The following is a 17,100-nucleotide window of genomic DNA, read 5'->3' as shown; positions in this document are numbered from 1 at the left end:
GAGCTTAAAGCCGTCCAGCTGGCTTTGGATATCGCTGAACGAGAGAAGTGGCCGAGGCTCTATCTCTACACCGACTCATGGATGGTAGCTAATGCTCTGTGGGGATGGCTGGATCGCTGGAGAAAGGCCAACTGGCAGCGCAGAGGGAAACCCATCTGGGCCGCTGAGATTTGGCAGGACATCGCCACCCGAGTAGAGAAGCTGACCGTGAAAGTTCGACACGTGGATGCGCACGTACCCAAGAGTCGGGCTAATGAAGAACATCGCAACAACGAGCAGGTGGACCGAGCTGCCAAGGTAAAAGTATCACAGGTGGATCTGGACTGGCAGCACAAGGGAGAATTATTCCTAGCTCGTTGGGCCCATGATGCCTCTGGTCATCAGGGGAGAGATGCAACATACCGATGGGCCCGTGACCGAGGGGTGGACCTTTCCATGGACAGCATCTCACAGGTCATCCACAGTTGTGAGACCTGTGCTGCAATCAAACAGGCCAAGCGGGTGAAGCCTCTGTGGTATGGTGGACGATGGTCAAAGTACAGATATGGTGAAGCCTGGCAAGTTGACTACATCACCCTTCCCCAAACCCGCCAAGGCAAGCACTACGTGTTGGCCATGGTTGAAGCAACCACTGGATGGCTGGAGACCTACCCTGTGCCTCATGCTACAGCCCGGAACACCATCCTGGGCCTGGAAAAGCAAGTCCTGTGGAGACATGGCACCCCTGATAGGATCGAGTCAGACAACGGGACTCATTTCAAGAACAGCCTCATCAACACCTGGGCCAGAGAACACGGTATTGAATGGATATATCATATTCCTTATCATGCACCAGCTGCTGGAAAAGTTGAACGCTGCAATGGACTACTTAAAACTACCCTAAAGGCACTTGGTGGGGGGACCTTCAAAAATTGGGAAGTGAACTTAGCAAAGGCCACCTGGATGGTCAATACCCGAGGGTCCATCAATCGAGCTGGTCCTGCCAAGTCTGAACCCTTGCACACAGTGGATGGAGATAGAGTCCCTGTGGTACACCTGAGAGGTATTTTAGGAAAGACTGTTTGGATTAATCCCACCTCAGGCAAAGGCAAACCCATCCGTGGGATTGTCTTTGCTCAAGGACCTGGTTGCACTTGGTGGGTAATGCAGAAAGATGGGGAAACCCATTGTGTACCACAAGGAGACCTAATCTTAGGTGAGAACGGTGTGTAGGTTTCACTGTGTATATATATATATATATATGTATGTGTGTTTTAGAGTTTAAGAAGGTATTGATTTGGGATAATGTAGATGGTAATAGAATAAGGGGTGGATAATGTCCTGGGTTGCAGTGTATTCTATTACCATCCCCATGAGCTGTTGAAACCAGGTGGGGCAGTGTTTCCTTGCCTCCTCCCCCCAGACTATCTTGCTGTTAATGGCCCATCATTGTCCTGCCGCATGACTCACAGATAACTCCCTCCGAACTATCTTCTGTTAATGAGCCTAATCAACACTTGGCCTCATGACTCATCACCCCATTGTGAGATGCTCCACCCAGAGGGAGGAACCAAGCATCCCATCGTGGATATGAGCTGAGGCTGAACACCAGAGACACGGGCTTCCCACTGGATTTCCAGAGGACAGGAGCTACACAGCCACCACTGGACTTCCAGAGGAAGAGCAGACTGTTTCACTACAGGATCACTGCTTCAGAGGACTGCAGCCACCATTCTACCAGACTGCTACCACCACCCTGCCTAACAGGGTGTCAGGTTGTACCTTGACTCTGTCAGTTTGATAGTGTTTTCTTTTACCTTTTTTTTTTCCTCCTTTTCTTTAATTTCCATTAAATTGTTATTCTGACTTGGTGCCTCCCACTGGTTTGTTTTCAAACTAGCACACTCTTTTATTGTCCGGTTACACCAAGTTATACTTTCTCCAAAGTTCACGCCCCTTTCCCATGAGAAAGCCTCGAAGCAGCGGGGGAGCTGACCACTGTATACCCCTTCCCAAGGCTGTTCAAGGCTGCCAGCGAGCAGGTGCCTTGCAAGCCTGTTTTCAGCCGGAGGCCCCGTCAGGGGTACTTCTGCAACCGCCCTGGGGTGCCCAAGCCCTCCTGGGGTATCCTATATTCCACAAGGAATCCCTCTACATTCTCCCTTCCTTTCCCATCAATCCCCAGCTGCCAGCCCCTGCCCCCATCAGCTTGGGGGTCCCAGTCCCCACTTTTGACCCTTTCCCAACCCTTTTCACACAATCCTCCCAATCCCCAGCCCCCTCCTACTCAGTTTTCAGATCCCACCTTTCCCAATCCCCAATTTCTAAGCTTTCCCACACCTCTCCCATTATCCCCCAGTTCTCAGCCCCTTTCCCATTCTTGCTTTAGGGGGTCCCACTCCCCCTCCAACTCATTTTATGGGTCCCACACACCCATTTTCCCTCCTCTCCCCAACTTTCCCACCATACCCGGACTCCTCTTCCCACCCCATCAGCTCACCTGAGAGCTCCATGCCTGTGGCCAGGGGGGCTCCCAGCACCACCAGTGCCACCAGTATGGCCCCAGCTGCCCCATCCCCAGCACTGGGCAGATGCTGAAACCTCCCCTCTCCCTTAATTCTGCTCCCGGGGGGCACTGGGGGTGAGGGGGGCCCAGGTGGGGAGCTCTGGGTGCGGCAGATCCACCTGGCACCTGGGCAGTCATCAGCGAGAAAAGCTCAGAGTGGCTGAAAATTGTTTAGTGACTTCTTTGATTGGCTGAGGAAAGGCCCAGGAGCTGAGATAAGGACCAGGAGAGCTCCTGCCCCGAGTCACCAGCATGGAAAAACAGACCCAGTCTGGGGACAGGGATTGCATTTATTAGCAATGAAATCAGAGTATGAGAATGAGAAGTGAAATAAATCTCTCAAACATTCCCCCCAACCATGGGGATCATCTGGAACAGGGGTCACCAGGTCTCTGCCCAACGGGGGTCACTGTGCATCACCCCTGTAGGTTACGGGACGGCCGGACGTAGACGGTGACGAAGAGATCTCTATAGGCAGGTCTTGGGACACATGGGGTTTATTGCAAAAGGCGTGGGTATAGGGGCACTGCTCAGAGCTGCCAGACTCAGCTCTGAGCAGGCCCAAGAGAGCAAGAGAGTAAACGGGTGAGAGAGAGAGAGAGAGTGTAAGAGCAAGAGTGGAGGTGAGAGCAAGAGTGGAAGAAGTAGTAAGGAAAGGAATGTCTGAAGTCCTGGTTTCAATACAATAAATCATCTTCTGTACTGAATATTCTAATTGTCACTAACCAATCTAATACAAGATACAAATCCTATAGCATTTACATACAGCCTATAAGAGTTCTTATATTACCATAGAGTGTTACATCTTAACTTCTAAAAACTACTCTTTGGACCCCTTCTGCTGAGCTAGTAGGGTCTGCTCTGACCCTTGGACCTGCTTGCAAGCAGAGGGTATTGTTCCATCAAGAGGGGATTATCTTCAGTGGCCATACCATTGTTTTCCAGTTGTTCAGTAACTAAGACCTGGTATTTCAAAAGTGGCTTTCATTTCGATGTTGCCTGTAGTTTTCATATTCCCAAAATCTTTTGTCAGGCAATCATATTTATAAGGCTTTCCTGTTTCATCTTCCCCAACATCTCCCCCTTTCCGATGAACAATTAAGATATTAGACACAGTCCTACTCGTCATTTTTTGCACACACTGAAGTATACAAGGTACTGCTACTAAAACTATAATTATTACTACTAGAATAATCAAGCCTATTTTACAGAGTTCCCTTAGCCAAGGTGCAAAGCTCCAACCATCAAACAAACTGTCTAGCCAAGACGGGTTATCTGTTGTAATTTGGTTAGCTAGGTCCCTTAGGTTTTGTAACTGTTTGTGAATGGAAACAGAATGATCGGATAAGTTCATACAGCATAATCCTTCAAAATCTTCACAGCCATGCCCATGTGCTAATAAAAGATAATCAATAGCAGCTCTATTTTGTAAAGTGGCATGTCTGACTGCCTCTTCATCGGTTAACAAATCACTGATCATAGTAGAGGTGGCATTTACCTCCTTGCTGAGCCAACATCCCAACTTGTTTAACTGTTTTAGTGCAATTGAGGAACTTAACTGAGGAAGAAAAATGCTCACAACAATTGATTTTTCAGAGTTCCAAGGGTGAAAGTCACTATCACAGTCGCTCTCATACTGATGTCCCCAGGAAGATCTAATCTTTCTGTTTTTCTTTTTGATTACTTCTTTGACACTGGGAGCAATAATTGTAAGTTGTCCCAGAGCACAAGGGCCACCATCTATTTTTGAAGGTATACCTTGCCAGGCTCTGTCTCCACAGATGAGCCAAATTCCTCTAGGGAATCGAATAGGAACTTTGTTAAAACGATCTGCATGAGGTTCGTCATATATAAGAAGCTTAGCTTGGCTGCACCAAGAAGTTACATTGCTATAAGCTGGGTGATATGGGGTAACATTTAAATGAGGACCGTTTTCTCCTAGAAAGTGAAAGAAATAGCAGGTATCCATAGTTAACGAGCCTAGGATTTCTAGCTCTTGAAGGTCAGATTTATCAATTTTAGAATTATCAATATAAGTTTGGTGTTTATGGCTGGTAGTTGGAGATACTTGATGATCGTCGTATGGCCAGTACTTATCAAGAGTAACATTATCAAAACCTTCTGGTAAAGGTATTCCAACTAAACAGGTTGAAAAAGGTTTGTCCGGGCTTGTGTCAGATAGACAGATGGTATCGGAGCCTGCAGATTTGGCTAAAGCAACCCAGACATTTGTCTTTGGTTGATTTACAGGTAAAGCTTCACTACAAAAACTAAAACATAAGAATAAAAGCAACATGCACGCGCGCAAATGAGAAAACTCCATTATTTTCTTGAGCTGTTTTTGGCAGATCGCTTTCTTCTGGTGATTCTGCACACTTCAGGTTTGGGTGCTTGCTTCCTGGCTTCCACTTGCAGGGTCACTGGCTGGTGTGGAGGCGTCGGCAGGTTTTGATGTGTGGTATGGCTTCACGTTTTTTGCTGGAACCCACTTGAGCTCTCCACCTGTGGAAACACACGCAAACCCCTTCCCCCATGTTATAAGATTGTATGGTCCTTCTATTTTTCCTGATTCTAGATTCTTAATTAAAACTAGGGGGTGCTCCTTCAGTTTTGCTTTTTTGTTGTTTAAGAAATGTCTGAAGATGGGGGGATCAGGCTCTTCTGCAGAGCTATTCAAAAAATTATAAACATACAAAGCCTTATTCAACCTCCTTTGAGGTGTATCCTGGGCTTCTCCCCCTTTCTGTTGATCTAAAATGCGTTTTAGAGTTTGATGTGTTCTTTCTATTATTCCTTGACTCGTGGGGGAGTAGGGAATGCCAAATGTATGGCGGACACCCCAGTCATTTAAGAATGCAGCTAATTCTTGTGAAACATACGAAGGACCGTTATCAGTTTTAATTTCTTGTGGGATACCCAAATAGGAAAAAGCTTGTGAAAAATGATGGCAAACATGCTTAGCTGTCTCTCCTGTATGCACAGAAGCGAAGACTGCATTTGAGAATGTATCGACAGAGACATGGATATTTTTAAGTTTTCCAAAAGAGGGGTACTTAGTGACATCTGTTTGCCATTTCTGTAAGCTCTCCAACCCCCGTGGGTTGGTGGCTCCTGAGGAGGGGATAGGTTGAACAAGCTGGCAGTTTGGGCATGCTCGTACAATATTTTGAGCTTGCTCTAGGGTAATATGAAAATCTCGTTTGATTGCCTGTGCATTTTGGTGAAAGAACGCATGACTCAATTTGGCTTGTTCAATAGTGTTAGGCAAGGTAGTTGCAGCAAACACCGAGGTAGGATTTTCGATGTCTGCTGCAACTTCTCCATCAGATGCTGCTGATGCCAATGCATCAGCTCGTGCGTTTCCTTCTGCCATAAATCCTGGAAGACCAGAATGAGCTCTAATGTGGCAAACGAAATAAGGGTTAGTTCTGTGTGATAAAATTTGGTAGAGACAGGTGAGCCAAAGACATAATTTGTCGTTGTTCACATCCTTTAAAACTGATCCTTCAATCCTCTTAATAATACCAGCAACATATGCTGAGTCAGTGATTAGGTTGAAAGGTTCTGGAAAGAGCTGAAAAGCTCTTACAACAGCCGCCAATTCAACAATTTGAGGAGAACCTTCAACTTTTTGAACATCTTGCTTCCAGACTTGAGTATCTTTATTTTGCCATATGACCACAGAATTGTGTGTTCGCCCTGACCCATCAGTGAAGATAGTGACCGCATCTAGAGGCTCTTCACTGATTAGGGGTTTTTCTTTGTAGCACAATTTAGCTTTGATTAATCCGTGTGCTGGGTAATGAATAGAGCAAACGCCTGGAAAATCGAGCAAGGCATACATCAAGTCCTCTGATTTTTGCATTGCCCAATCGAAATAAGATTTAATCATGGGCAAATAAATAATTGCAAATTCGCAACCTGCTATTGAAAGAAGCCTTGCTCTGCCTTTGATGATGATTTATCATTTCTAATGGTGTGAGGATTGTCTTTGGCGACCTGTAAGGGAGAAAAACCCATTCAATTATCAACAGTGGTTCTATTTGAGAGGAATCCCATTGAAAAATGAGGCCGTACAGTCTCAACTTTTCTCTTAAAACTGCAAGGAAAAAGGGTTTGTTAGGAATACAGCGATGTGCCTGCCTGTTTTGCAGAGCATCAGTAATTTTTTCCAGGGCCTTGCAAGCTTCAGGAGTGAGAGATTTAGGGGATTTAATGTCACTGTCTCCTCTCAATAAATCAAAGAGTGGAGCAAGTTCATCATTAGTGATTCCTAGCACAGGCCTGACCCAATTGATTTCTCCTAAGAGCCGATGCAAGTCCTGCAAGGTATGAACATCAGTTCGAATTTGTATTTTTTGAGGTGTAATAGACTGTTCTGTTAGTTTCCATCCTCGATATTTCCAGGGAGCAGTCTCTTGTATTTTTGATTCAGAGATCACCAGTCCAGCCTTTCTGATTTCAGCAACAACACTGTTACGAGTTTCTTCCATTTGTTTTTGTGTTGGCGCTGCGATGAGCAAATCATCCATGTAGTGGAGAATAACTGATTGCGGGAATTGCTCACGGACTGGGGACAAAGTACGGGCTACAAAATGTTGGCAAATAGTCGGTGAGTTCTTCATGCCTTGAGGCAAGACTAGCCAATGATACCTTTGAAGCGGCTCTTGCAGGTTTGTACTTGGAACGGAAAAGGCAAAACGAGGAGCATCGTCTGGATGCAGTGGGATGTTGAAGAAACAGTCTTTTAGATCGATAATTACAAGCGGCCAATTTCTTGGGATCATGGAAAGGTTGGGCAGGCCAGGTTGGAGAGGGCCCATGTCTTCAATTACTGCATTGATTTTTCTGAGATCATGTAACAATCGCCACGTGTCAGAAGTTTTCTTATGGATTACAAACACAGGTGAGTTCCAGGGACTGTTAGTGGGTTTAATGTGGCCTTTTTGCAGTTGTTCAGCCACTAGTTTTTTGAGGGCACTCAGCTTATGATCTGGCAGGGACCACTGGTCGACCCAGAGAGGGGTGTCAGTTTTCCAGGTCAGTTTTAAAGTACTGAGTGCTTTAGTGACCCCTATGAAAAATCCAGTTCAATTTTCGCTCCCCATTCAGAGAGCAAATCTCTTCCCCACACTGTGATGGGTTTTTGCACTACATAGGGACGGATCAATGCCTTTTTCCCTTGTGGTCCTGTAATACTGATGACAGATTCGCTCCGCAGGCATGGAGTGACACCTCCAATGCCTGTGAGAGCGCCTGGGGGGGTTATTAATTTCCAATCTGTTGGCCAATGATAATAAGAGATAACAGAAACATCTGCCCCCGTATCAATCATCCCCTTGATGTTGACTTGAATCCCACCATTTGACAATTCACAAGTTAGCATTGGTCGTTGTTGACTTATGTGTTGAACCCATAGAACCTCAGGACTTTCAGGAGCAACTGAGAAACGGCGCGGTGGTATTTGTTCCGCAGTTCCCATGGGCAGTGCTATGGCAATGGCTATAGGGGTTCTAGGTGGGATATACAATGGGGGATGGCAGGCATTTGCTAGCACTAGCAGTTCTTCATTGCAGCTAGCAGATATTACGCAAGGCAAAACCAGCAGTCCCAGGATGTCATTCCTCTCTTTACCAACAACCAAAAAGTCTTGTCTAGTTTGTGAAGTCCCTGTAATTCTTGTTGAAATATAGTCATAACCATTATCCTTTAAAAAGGCTGTTGGCTTGGAGGTTGCCAAGGTGCACTGGGACCCTGGGGGTAGCAGGCCTGGGTCATTACTTGGGATTGCGCTGATGGTGAAGCGAAGTGGTTCTGAGTCGGGGTATTCATAAATTTTACCTTGGGTGTTTGGGGTGCCACTACTTGTTTCGTCACGCGATGGCATTGCGCGCTCGTATTGGAGTTTTTTGGACTGTGTTTTCCACTTGTATCTTGTCTGGATCGACACTGCCAGGCAAAATGCTTTCCCTTCTTGCAGATAGGGCAGCGATCTGGTGCTTGTGCACCCTTTTTGAGTTCTGGGCAGTTCTTCATGATATGGCCGGGTTTTTTACAGAAATAGCAAGGTCCTGAAGTTACAGCAGCTTGCATAACAGTCATGGTGTTGCCTTGTTGCTGGAGGTTTAGATGCAAGGCAGCCAGGATTTCAGTAAGTTTTTGGTCTCGTGCTTCTGCTTGTGCTGCCTGTGCAGCTGTTTGTACTGTTTGAGCTGTCAGAGCCCTCTCAATTTTTTCTCCTAGAGCTTTTCCAAGTTCATTTGCTTGGATAGTTGCCACCTGCTGTGGGCCTCCTATTTTGTTACAGGCATCAATCATCTCAGGCACTGTGGGTCTTTCTTTTCCCAGAGTTTTGATAACTTTTTTACATTCCGCATTGGCATTATTTTCAATAATGTCCCGTATCATTATTGGGCGAGCTATGTCGTCGCTGCATTGCCGTTCACAAATGTGGTGAATGGTTCAGACAACTCTTGGCTAATGAGATTATAGGCTTTCTCAAAACTTCCTGCAGGCTGAATTTGCAAGAAGGCTTTGCGAGCCATCTTTTTGATGTCATCTAATGCTGTTTTGGGTAAATTTATTTGATTGTCATTTTGATCATCAGGATGGTCACCAGTCAGCTTAGATATGACAAGGGTACGAAGGTCTGCGTCAGTACTTTGTTTGTAAGTGGCTAGTACCCCTGCAAGCAGTCTCTTCCATTTGAGTTCCCATAGCATATATTGTGAGTCTGTGAGAATTATACTAGCAAGATTTTTACAGTCATTTGGTATAAGTGTATGTCCTTCTAGGGTACTTTTCAGCAGTTGCTTAAAGTATGGAGAGCAGATACCACTGTCCTTTATTGCTTTCCACAACTCTTTAATCTCATGGTGTGGGATAGCTTGCCATGTTCTAGGACCACCAGCTTGCTGGCTGAATAGTACAGGCAGAGCTAAAGGATTTAGATTTTCCTCTTTGCAAATTTGGCATCTGACTTCATGCCAGTCTGTAAATTGAAAATTATTGAAACATTTTTGGGAGTTTTCTACTTTTGGGATTAATGCAGGCGAATCTTCAAGGTTTAGTGTCTCTTTTTGGGTTGAGAAGTCTGTCCCAAACACTGGGGGGACACCAGAGCTGTTTGGGAACAGACTTAGTTCTTTTTCGGAATTGTTTTGTATTGGAATTAAGGGGTTGGCATTTGCAGGGGCAGAATAGTTCTCAGTCTGTCCTGTATTTATAAAAGCAGGTGTCATATTCCATCCTCCCTCTCCTTGCTGCACGGCTTGTGTGTCTGGCTGTAGCTGTGCGATCGATTGGTGATACAAAGTAGTCCCATTCGGTGCCGGGCGCACAGAGGGCGATAGCGCGGCTGGGTGTTTGAGGGGGTGCGAGCGTGATTCGGTGCTGCTTGGGTTGGTTCCGGGAAGCGGCGGCGGAGTCAGGGAGGCAGGCGGCGGAGTCGCGGGAAGATGCGCAGCTGGTCCCGGGAGTGGTGCTGTGGTTGGAGGAGTTTGAGCGGAGTGATATGGTTGATCCGGGAGTTGCAGCAATTGCGCATGCGTGGGTTGAGTCATCAGGTCCGCGCGGCAGGCTGTAATGGCGTTAGTCTGTGTGGCAGATGGTTCGGGCAGAGCGGGAGATGGCAGGACTGCAGAACCAGGGGCTGGGGCTGCGGCCGCGGGAGGCAGGAGGGCTGGTGGCTGGATCGCGCCGTGCTGCTGCTGGGAGCTTGTAGGCTGGGCTGGGGTGGGTGGTGGTGCCGCGGGCAGAAACGGCGCTGCTGGAGCGGCGGTGCCGGGATCGGGGAACCGCACAGGAACGGCAGCAGGGACGGGAGTAGACACAGGCGTCTGTGCTGCCGCGGGGCCGGGGGACCGCTCGGGGCGTGCTGTGTGCGCTTGAACGGCAGGGTGGGGGGGTAGGGTTACTGCGGTAACGTGCACAGGGGGTGCAGGGGACAGCAGCGCGGCCGTGACCGGCGCTGTAGGCACCGGTGGTTCGGGAGCGGTAGGAGACTGTGAAGACGCAGCAGCGGCGGACGCGGATGGAACAATGGCTACCATCGGCGCCGTGTCGGGGGGGGGGACCTGGGGGGCTGGAAGAAGCGTCACGACTTGGCTTTGGGGGGGGCCGGCTATAATGGCAGCCATGGCCATAACCGGCGCGGCTGGGGGAGGGGTAACACCCGTAGGTAGCAGGCGGGTAGGCGCTGGCCCCACAGGGGTACCGCCAGGGGGCGGGGCCACCATGATGCCAGCAGCGGGGGGTGGGGCAGCAGTGACGGCAGCGGGGGGGGGGTGGAGCCGCGGTGATGGAAACGGGGGGGGGCACGGGGGGGCAGGGGCAAAGGGTGGGGCCGCGGAGACGCTGGAACGTAGGGCGGGGACCGCGGGGGATGGGGCAGCAGGGACGCGCGGGATAGCGGGGGCGGGGATGGCGGGAGCGGCGGGAGGGGCCGTAGGGTCCGGTGGGGTGGCTGGGGCCGGGGTAAGGGGTGTGGGGGCCGCGAGCGCGGGGAGCGGGGCGGCGCGAGTCAGCCGGACCGCGGGTACTGGAGCCGCAAGGTCCGGCGGAGAGGTGGGGGCCGTGCCCCGTTGCGGGCTCGCGGCGGCAAGGGGCGGGCTCGCAGCAGGAGCCGGGCTCGGCGGGGTGACTGTTGCGGGCGGCGCCACCGCAGCAAACAGCTCTACCAGCGCTCTGCAAGCTGGGAGCAGCTGTGCAGCTGCCATATCCCGGTAGGAGATATTATTAAAGAGCTTAACACCAACTGTGTCCCAAAAGTCTCTTGTAAAGACGGCTGAACAGTCAGCATTTGGGAAATTAAGTCGGGTCCATTCTAGAAGATTTTTTAGCTCATGTTTAGGCAACTGACTTGGACTAGAACTTATAAGTAAATGCTTAAGTTGCTTATAGAGATCTCTGTCATGGGCAGAGTGGGTTTGTCCCATTTTTTAGACCAGTATGATACTCACTTAGGTGATGTCGCAGGAGCAGCGTCCTTACTCAGATGTCTGTCGTGCGGGGCTGGCAGGCACTCCACTCAGCACTCAGGACGCCGCTTTTCGGTCCTTTCCCAGAGCTCCGATTTCAGGCGTCGCTTGGCAACAGCTTTCCGTGCTCAGGACCTCACAGGTGGGTCCGCACTGAGAGCTCCAGCGCGGGCGGTGCTCAGCACTACTCGCCTGTGCTCGGGGCGTGCGGCAGATTTCCCTCCGCAGAGCTCCAGTCAGCACTGCTTAGCAGCGTGTCCGTGCTCGAGGGGTGATACGGCAGACCTCCTCAAAGAGCTCCAGGGGGCCGCTGCGCAGCAGTGACCGCCCGTGCTCGAGGACTGCCAGGCAATTCCCTCCAAGAGCTCCAGGTAAATCCCCATGCTCGAGGGCTGCCTCCGCAGAATTACAGAGCTCCAGCTATTACGATGCACAGCAACGGTATGCCATGCTCACGACACGTTCTAGGTGGTATAACTGGTCTTTTAGTTACCGTCCATGGAGAAGAGTCTCCCACAGATGGAGAAAGCTGAACCGGGCGTTCAATCACGTTGTGCGCCAGACTGCAGGTGCTGGGTGTGGGTTCGGCAATCACGATGGGCGCCAGACTGTAGGTTACGGGCGGGTTCGGTCAGGACGGTCGGAGACGGGACGGTGACGGGACGGATGGAGATGAGAGATCTCTATAGGCAGGTCTTGGGACACATGGGGTTTATTGCAAAAGGCGTGGGTATAGGGGCACTGCTCAGAGCTGCCAGACTCAGCTCTGAGCAGGCCCAAGAGAGCAAGAGAGTAAACGGGTGAGAGAGAGAGAGAGAGTGTAAGAGCAAGAGTGGAGGTGAGAGCAAGAGTGGAAGAAGTAGTAAGGAAAGGAATGTCTGAAGTCCTGGTTTCAATACAATAAATCATCTTCTGTACTGAATATTCTAATTGTCACTAACCAATCTAATACAAGATACAAATCCTATAGCATTTACATACAGCCTATAAGAGTTCTTATATTACCATAGAGTGTTACATCTTAACTTCTAAAAACTACTCTTTGGACCCCTTCTGCTGAGCTAGTAGGGTCTGCTCTGACCCTTGGACCTGCCTGCAAGCAGAGGGTATTGTTCCATCAAGAGAGGATTACCTTCAGTCGGCCATACCATTGTTTTCCAGTTGTTCAGTAACTAAGACCTGGTATTTCAAAAGTGGCTTTCACTTCGACGTCGCCTGTAGTTTTCATATTCCCAAAATCTTTTGTCAGGCAATCGTATTTATAAGGCTTTCCTGTTTCATCTTCCCCAACAACCCCACATGGATCCTCTGCTGCGAGATGAAGTTGGAGCTCTTCCTGCACTCAGGGCACTCGCAGGGCTTCCCTTACTGGTGGCACTGTTGGTGTGTGGTCAAGTGAGAGCTCCTGGAGAAGCTCTTCCCGCACTCAGGACACTCGTAGGGCCTCTCCTCGGTGTGGATGCTTTTGTGCCTGGTGAGGTCGGAGTTGTACCTGAAGCCCGTCCCGCAGTCGGGGCAGCAGAAGGGCCTCTCATCTGTGTGAATCCGCTGGTGCCGGAGGAGACTGGAGCTGGTCTGAAACCTCTTCCCACACTCCCCACACTCATAGGGCCGTTCCCCTGTGTGGATCATCTGGTGGCAAATCAGGTGGGAGCGGCGGCTGAAGCTCTTCCCACATTCCCCACACACATAGGGCCGTTCCCCTGTGTGGACCTGGCGGTGGCGGATCAGGTTGGAGCTTGTGCTGAAGCTCTTCCCACATTCCCCACACACATAGGGCCGTTCCCCAGTGTGGATCAACCGGTGGTGGATCAGGTCGGTGCTCTTGCTGAAGCTCTTCCCACATTCCAAGCACTTGAAGCGTTTCTCCCTAGCATGACACTGCTCGTGGACCACCAGGTTTGAGCTCTGGCTGGATCTCCGGCCGCCATCCCGGCACAGGGTGGGTCTTTCCTCCTCACAGCTGCCTGGGCTGCGTTTGCAGCCCCTCCTCCTGTGGGATCTCCGGTGGTTTTCCTCCCAGCTGGATTCCTGCGCATGGAGCTGCTCAAAACGGCCTCTTCCACCAGGTTCTGCCGCGGGGATTTGTCCTCCCTGGGCTCTGTCCTCAGCTCCTTGTCTGGGGGAGGAAGGACAAGGAGAGGATGGCATTTGCCTCCGTGCCACAGAGAAGGGGAAGGAGATCCCCCCAGTCCGTGCCCGGCAGGACGGCATCGGCACCGGGGTTGTCCTGCAGCCGGGGGCGATGCTGGGCTGGGAGATGGAGCAGGAGAGAGGGGGAAACGGGCAGGGACTTCCTCCTCACCTGCCTGGGTGTTCCGGGGCATCTTCCTCTTCCTCACAGCCTCCTCCTCCATCTGGCCAAGGTTTGGGAGTAGGAAATCCTGGTGTGGAGGGAAAAACAAGGTGTGAGTGTGTTGGCTTATGGGTTCCTCCTGCCCAAGTCCTTCTCTAGAAGTCACCGGCTGTATCATGACTGTAAAATCCTCTCAAACACCGTGCTGGTTTTACCTGGCATGAGAAATGAACCCCACTGATCTGCCCCAAGAGAGATTAAGGTGGGAGTTACAATTCACCAAAGAGATGACAAGAAATACCATGACACAGCTGTAACCCACAAAGGCTGAGTATAACCAGGCACCCTGGGACAAGAGCAGAACGGTGCTGGTTAGTTCCTGTGCTGAGCACCACCTGGTCCTGCTGCATGCAAAGCAAAAGGAAAGAAAACAAAACCTGTTGGTCAGAGTGGTGGACACAGTCCTGTCCAAGTGATGGGAGCAGTCTTGTCAACAGCAGTGGTCACAGTCCTCTTGGAGTTCTGCTCCTGCCCTGGATCTGTTAAGTGTTGCCAGAAGGCCCCAAACCCAGATTTTATATGCTCAGGTTCAGGTGGGAATGCTCAGCCCCTCCCCCAGGGCGGGCAGTTTCACAATGGAATGATGTCATCCTGGGAGTCATGGGATATTTTGGGAGCCTTGATGGTCTCAGTCCTTGCAGCTGCCCATTGTGCTGGGGCCATTCAGTCCATGATGGCCCATCAGCAGAGGTGAGCCCTCAGGCTGGGTGGGACTGTGCTGCTGCTACCCCGGAGGGAGTTATCACAGCTGAGTCATTGGTGTGCAGAAAAAGAAACACTGCCCTGCCTCCCAGGGTTTGCCTCTCCTTCCTTATCTCATTTAACAGCCAGCTCCTCATAGCCTGAGGGGTCGGGGGTGCACTGGGCAGCTCCTGCAAACGACCCATCATGAACAGCTCATCAGAAATGAGATAAGGGGAGTGGAATGCACAGTTTGGTCCCACCCACAGAGGGCTAAAGTGGCACCCTGCTCCTGTCAGCAGCACAGGCTGGCAGGCAGATGGCATTGTAAGGTCTTGCTCCACTTGGCTTTCAGCCCAGTAACCCACGGGCAGGGTCCCTTCCCACCCCAATCCTTCCGGGCTTCTGGCAGGGACTCGCTTCCCTTTCCTTCCTCCCTCTGCTTCCAGCTGGGAATGTGCTGGGAAATGTCCAGCAAAGCAGCCTTTGCTGTCTGCTCTGGGAGCCCACCCAGCTGCTGGACCTTGTCCCCTGGCCCTGCACGGCTCCCGTGGGAGGCACGGCAGGACCAGCACCCTGCGAGCCTCGGCAATGCCCCTCTGGGATCCACGGCACACCCTCCAGGGATCTGGAATTCCAGTTCCCAGCAAGGAGAAGATGTTCTGCCCTTGAAGGCAAAGCTCTCAGGAAGGAGCCAGAAGCCAAGTGCTGCAAGATCTTACAGTGACATTTCACTGCCAGCCTTCATCACCTCACCCATGGTTGTTTTAGCTGGTGGATTGGGAACAAAATCAGAGGAGGGCCTTTGGTGGGAGCTGCCCTGGGTCCAGAGATGTGGAAGGTATCTTTTCAGCTTTTATACCGGCTAGCGCTTGTATTTCAATGCCTTAGAAAGCCTCGAGCAGCCTTGAGAGGTAGCAAGGGCGATCTAGCACTTTAGTAGCTCTAGAATCGGTACCTGAATCAGCTGCAGAGCAAATACCATCAGCAGAAGCAAAGAGGGAGAAATATAGCTCCCTGCTCGCTCAATTCCCTGCAGTTAGAAGCTTTCAAATGAGACAGACAACCAGAGATGTTTACAGGAAAGTAGCTGAGCTGAGAGAGAGCGTTTGCCTCCCCTCGACCATCTTTTATTAGGAGAAGGGGAAAGGGGAGGACTGGGGGCGGACCCGGGGCGAGCGGCCAATCAGACACTGCTGAAGAGTCTGAGTTACATTTGGCTTTGCCCGCGCTTGGAACAAAGGAGCTCGGAGCACATGTCTTTGGGAGGGGGGAGGGGAAGCTCAGAACAGGCAGCAACAATTCCCTATTTTTTTTTCTTTAAAGCTGGGTTGTAACTCTTAGTAACTTAAAAGTGCATAGAACAGGGGTACTTCTGCAACTGCCCTGGGGTGCCCAAGCCCTGCTGGGGTATCCTATGCCCCTGTTCCACAAGGAATCCCTCTACACAGTATTACAAATCGAGCAGCCATTGATTTTCTACTACTAGCTCACGGCCACGGCTGCGAAGAGTTCCAGGGTATGTGCTGTATGAATCTTTCTGACCATTCTGTCCCAATTCACAAGCACCCCTCTGACCTCCAGAGGGGCCTACACATCCTTCAGGAGACAGACCACCCTATTGGAGATTGGCTTAAGGGTCTGGGTATCACCGGATAGCTGCGTACCTTGGTAGTAGAAGGCTGACGATTGCTATTTGTAGTTACTTTAGGTTTAATAGCACTTGGATGTACGTTTAGTACACCTTAGCCTTAAAGTGAGGCTGCGAAAAATCATCGACCAGACCTGGGTAGCCCAAAAAGAAAACGGGGGTTGTGTAGAGGAATTCCTTGTGGAATATAGGATACCCCAGGAGGGCTTGGGCACCCCAGGGCGGTTGCAGAAGTACCCCTGATGGGGCCTCAGGCTGAAAACAGGCTTGCAAGGCACCTGCTAGCTGGCAGCCTTGAACAGCCTTGGGAAGGGGTATACAGTGGTCAGCTCCCCCGCTGCTTCGAGGCTTTCTCATGGGAAAGGGGCGTGAACGTTGGAGAAAGTATAACTTGGTGTAACCGGACAATAAAAGAGGAGCACAATGCTCAAATCGGATCGGTGTTCGTGTCATGACTCTGGCTGGATTCCCCTGCACCCGGGACCTCCTCCCCGCTAAAAGGATCCACCCCCAAATTTCCGGATATCCAAGGATTGCCCCCAGACCAAAGCTGCCATGAGGGACAGGTCTGGCTGCCCTCGCCCGTAGCGGCCACCTCTCATCTTCTTCCCAAACACCTGGAATTTGTGCTTTTCTTGCACACGGAAAAATCCCGTCCTTCTCGCCAAGGCGCCCGTGGTCAAAATTGGGATTCTGCCTCCCAAATTCCTGATATCCAGGGGTTGCTCCCAGACAAAAGCTGCCAGTGGATCTCAGGTCCAGTGGATCCCAGAGCCACTGTTCTCGACTCCGGTAGATCCCAAGCCCAGCGGATCCCAACCCCGGCAGATCCCGGATCTGATCCCCGACCCAGCAGATCCCAACCCCAGCAGATCCCAACCCTGGCAGA

At 50.7% G+C, this 17,100-nt stretch overlaps 1 protein-coding gene across 1 annotated transcript; it reads right to left on the bottom strand.

The window, feature by feature from the left end:
- Positions 1-2,153: 2,153 nt before the first annotated feature.
- Positions 2,154-15,320, bottom strand: LOC116439010 (zinc finger protein 239-like). The gene is made up of 4 exons (XM_032098060.1): positions 15,312-15,320; positions 13,829-13,974; positions 12,818-13,642; positions 2,154-2,965 (listed from the first exon to the last, which is right to left on the bottom strand). Exons 1-3 carry the CDS (start codon positions 15,318-15,320, stop codon positions 12,889-12,891), a joined length of 909 nt encoding a protein of 302 aa, XP_031953951.1. The 3' UTR covers positions 2,154-2,965; positions 12,818-12,888.
- Between the last annotated feature and the right edge of the window lie 1,780 nt (positions 15,321-17,100).

Source organism: Corvus moneduloides, unplaced genomic scaffold (assembly GCF_009650955.1).
Source record: "Corvus moneduloides isolate bCorMon1 unplaced genomic scaffold, bCorMon1.pri scaffold_79_arrow_ctg1, whole genome shotgun sequence".
In the NCBI taxonomy this organism is placed as follows: domain Eukaryota; kingdom Metazoa; phylum Chordata; class Aves; order Passeriformes; family Corvidae; genus Corvus; species Corvus moneduloides.
Note: the sequence above shows the minus strand (reverse complement) of the source record. Positions and strands in the feature narration are given on the sequence as shown.

Coding starts and splice junctions, on each gene's coding strand:
- LOC116439010 (XM_032098060.1), bottom strand. Junction 13,643..13,828: donor GCCCCGGAACACCCAGGCAG/GTGAGGAGGAAG, acceptor TTCCTCCCCCAG/ACAAGGAGCTGAGGACAGAG.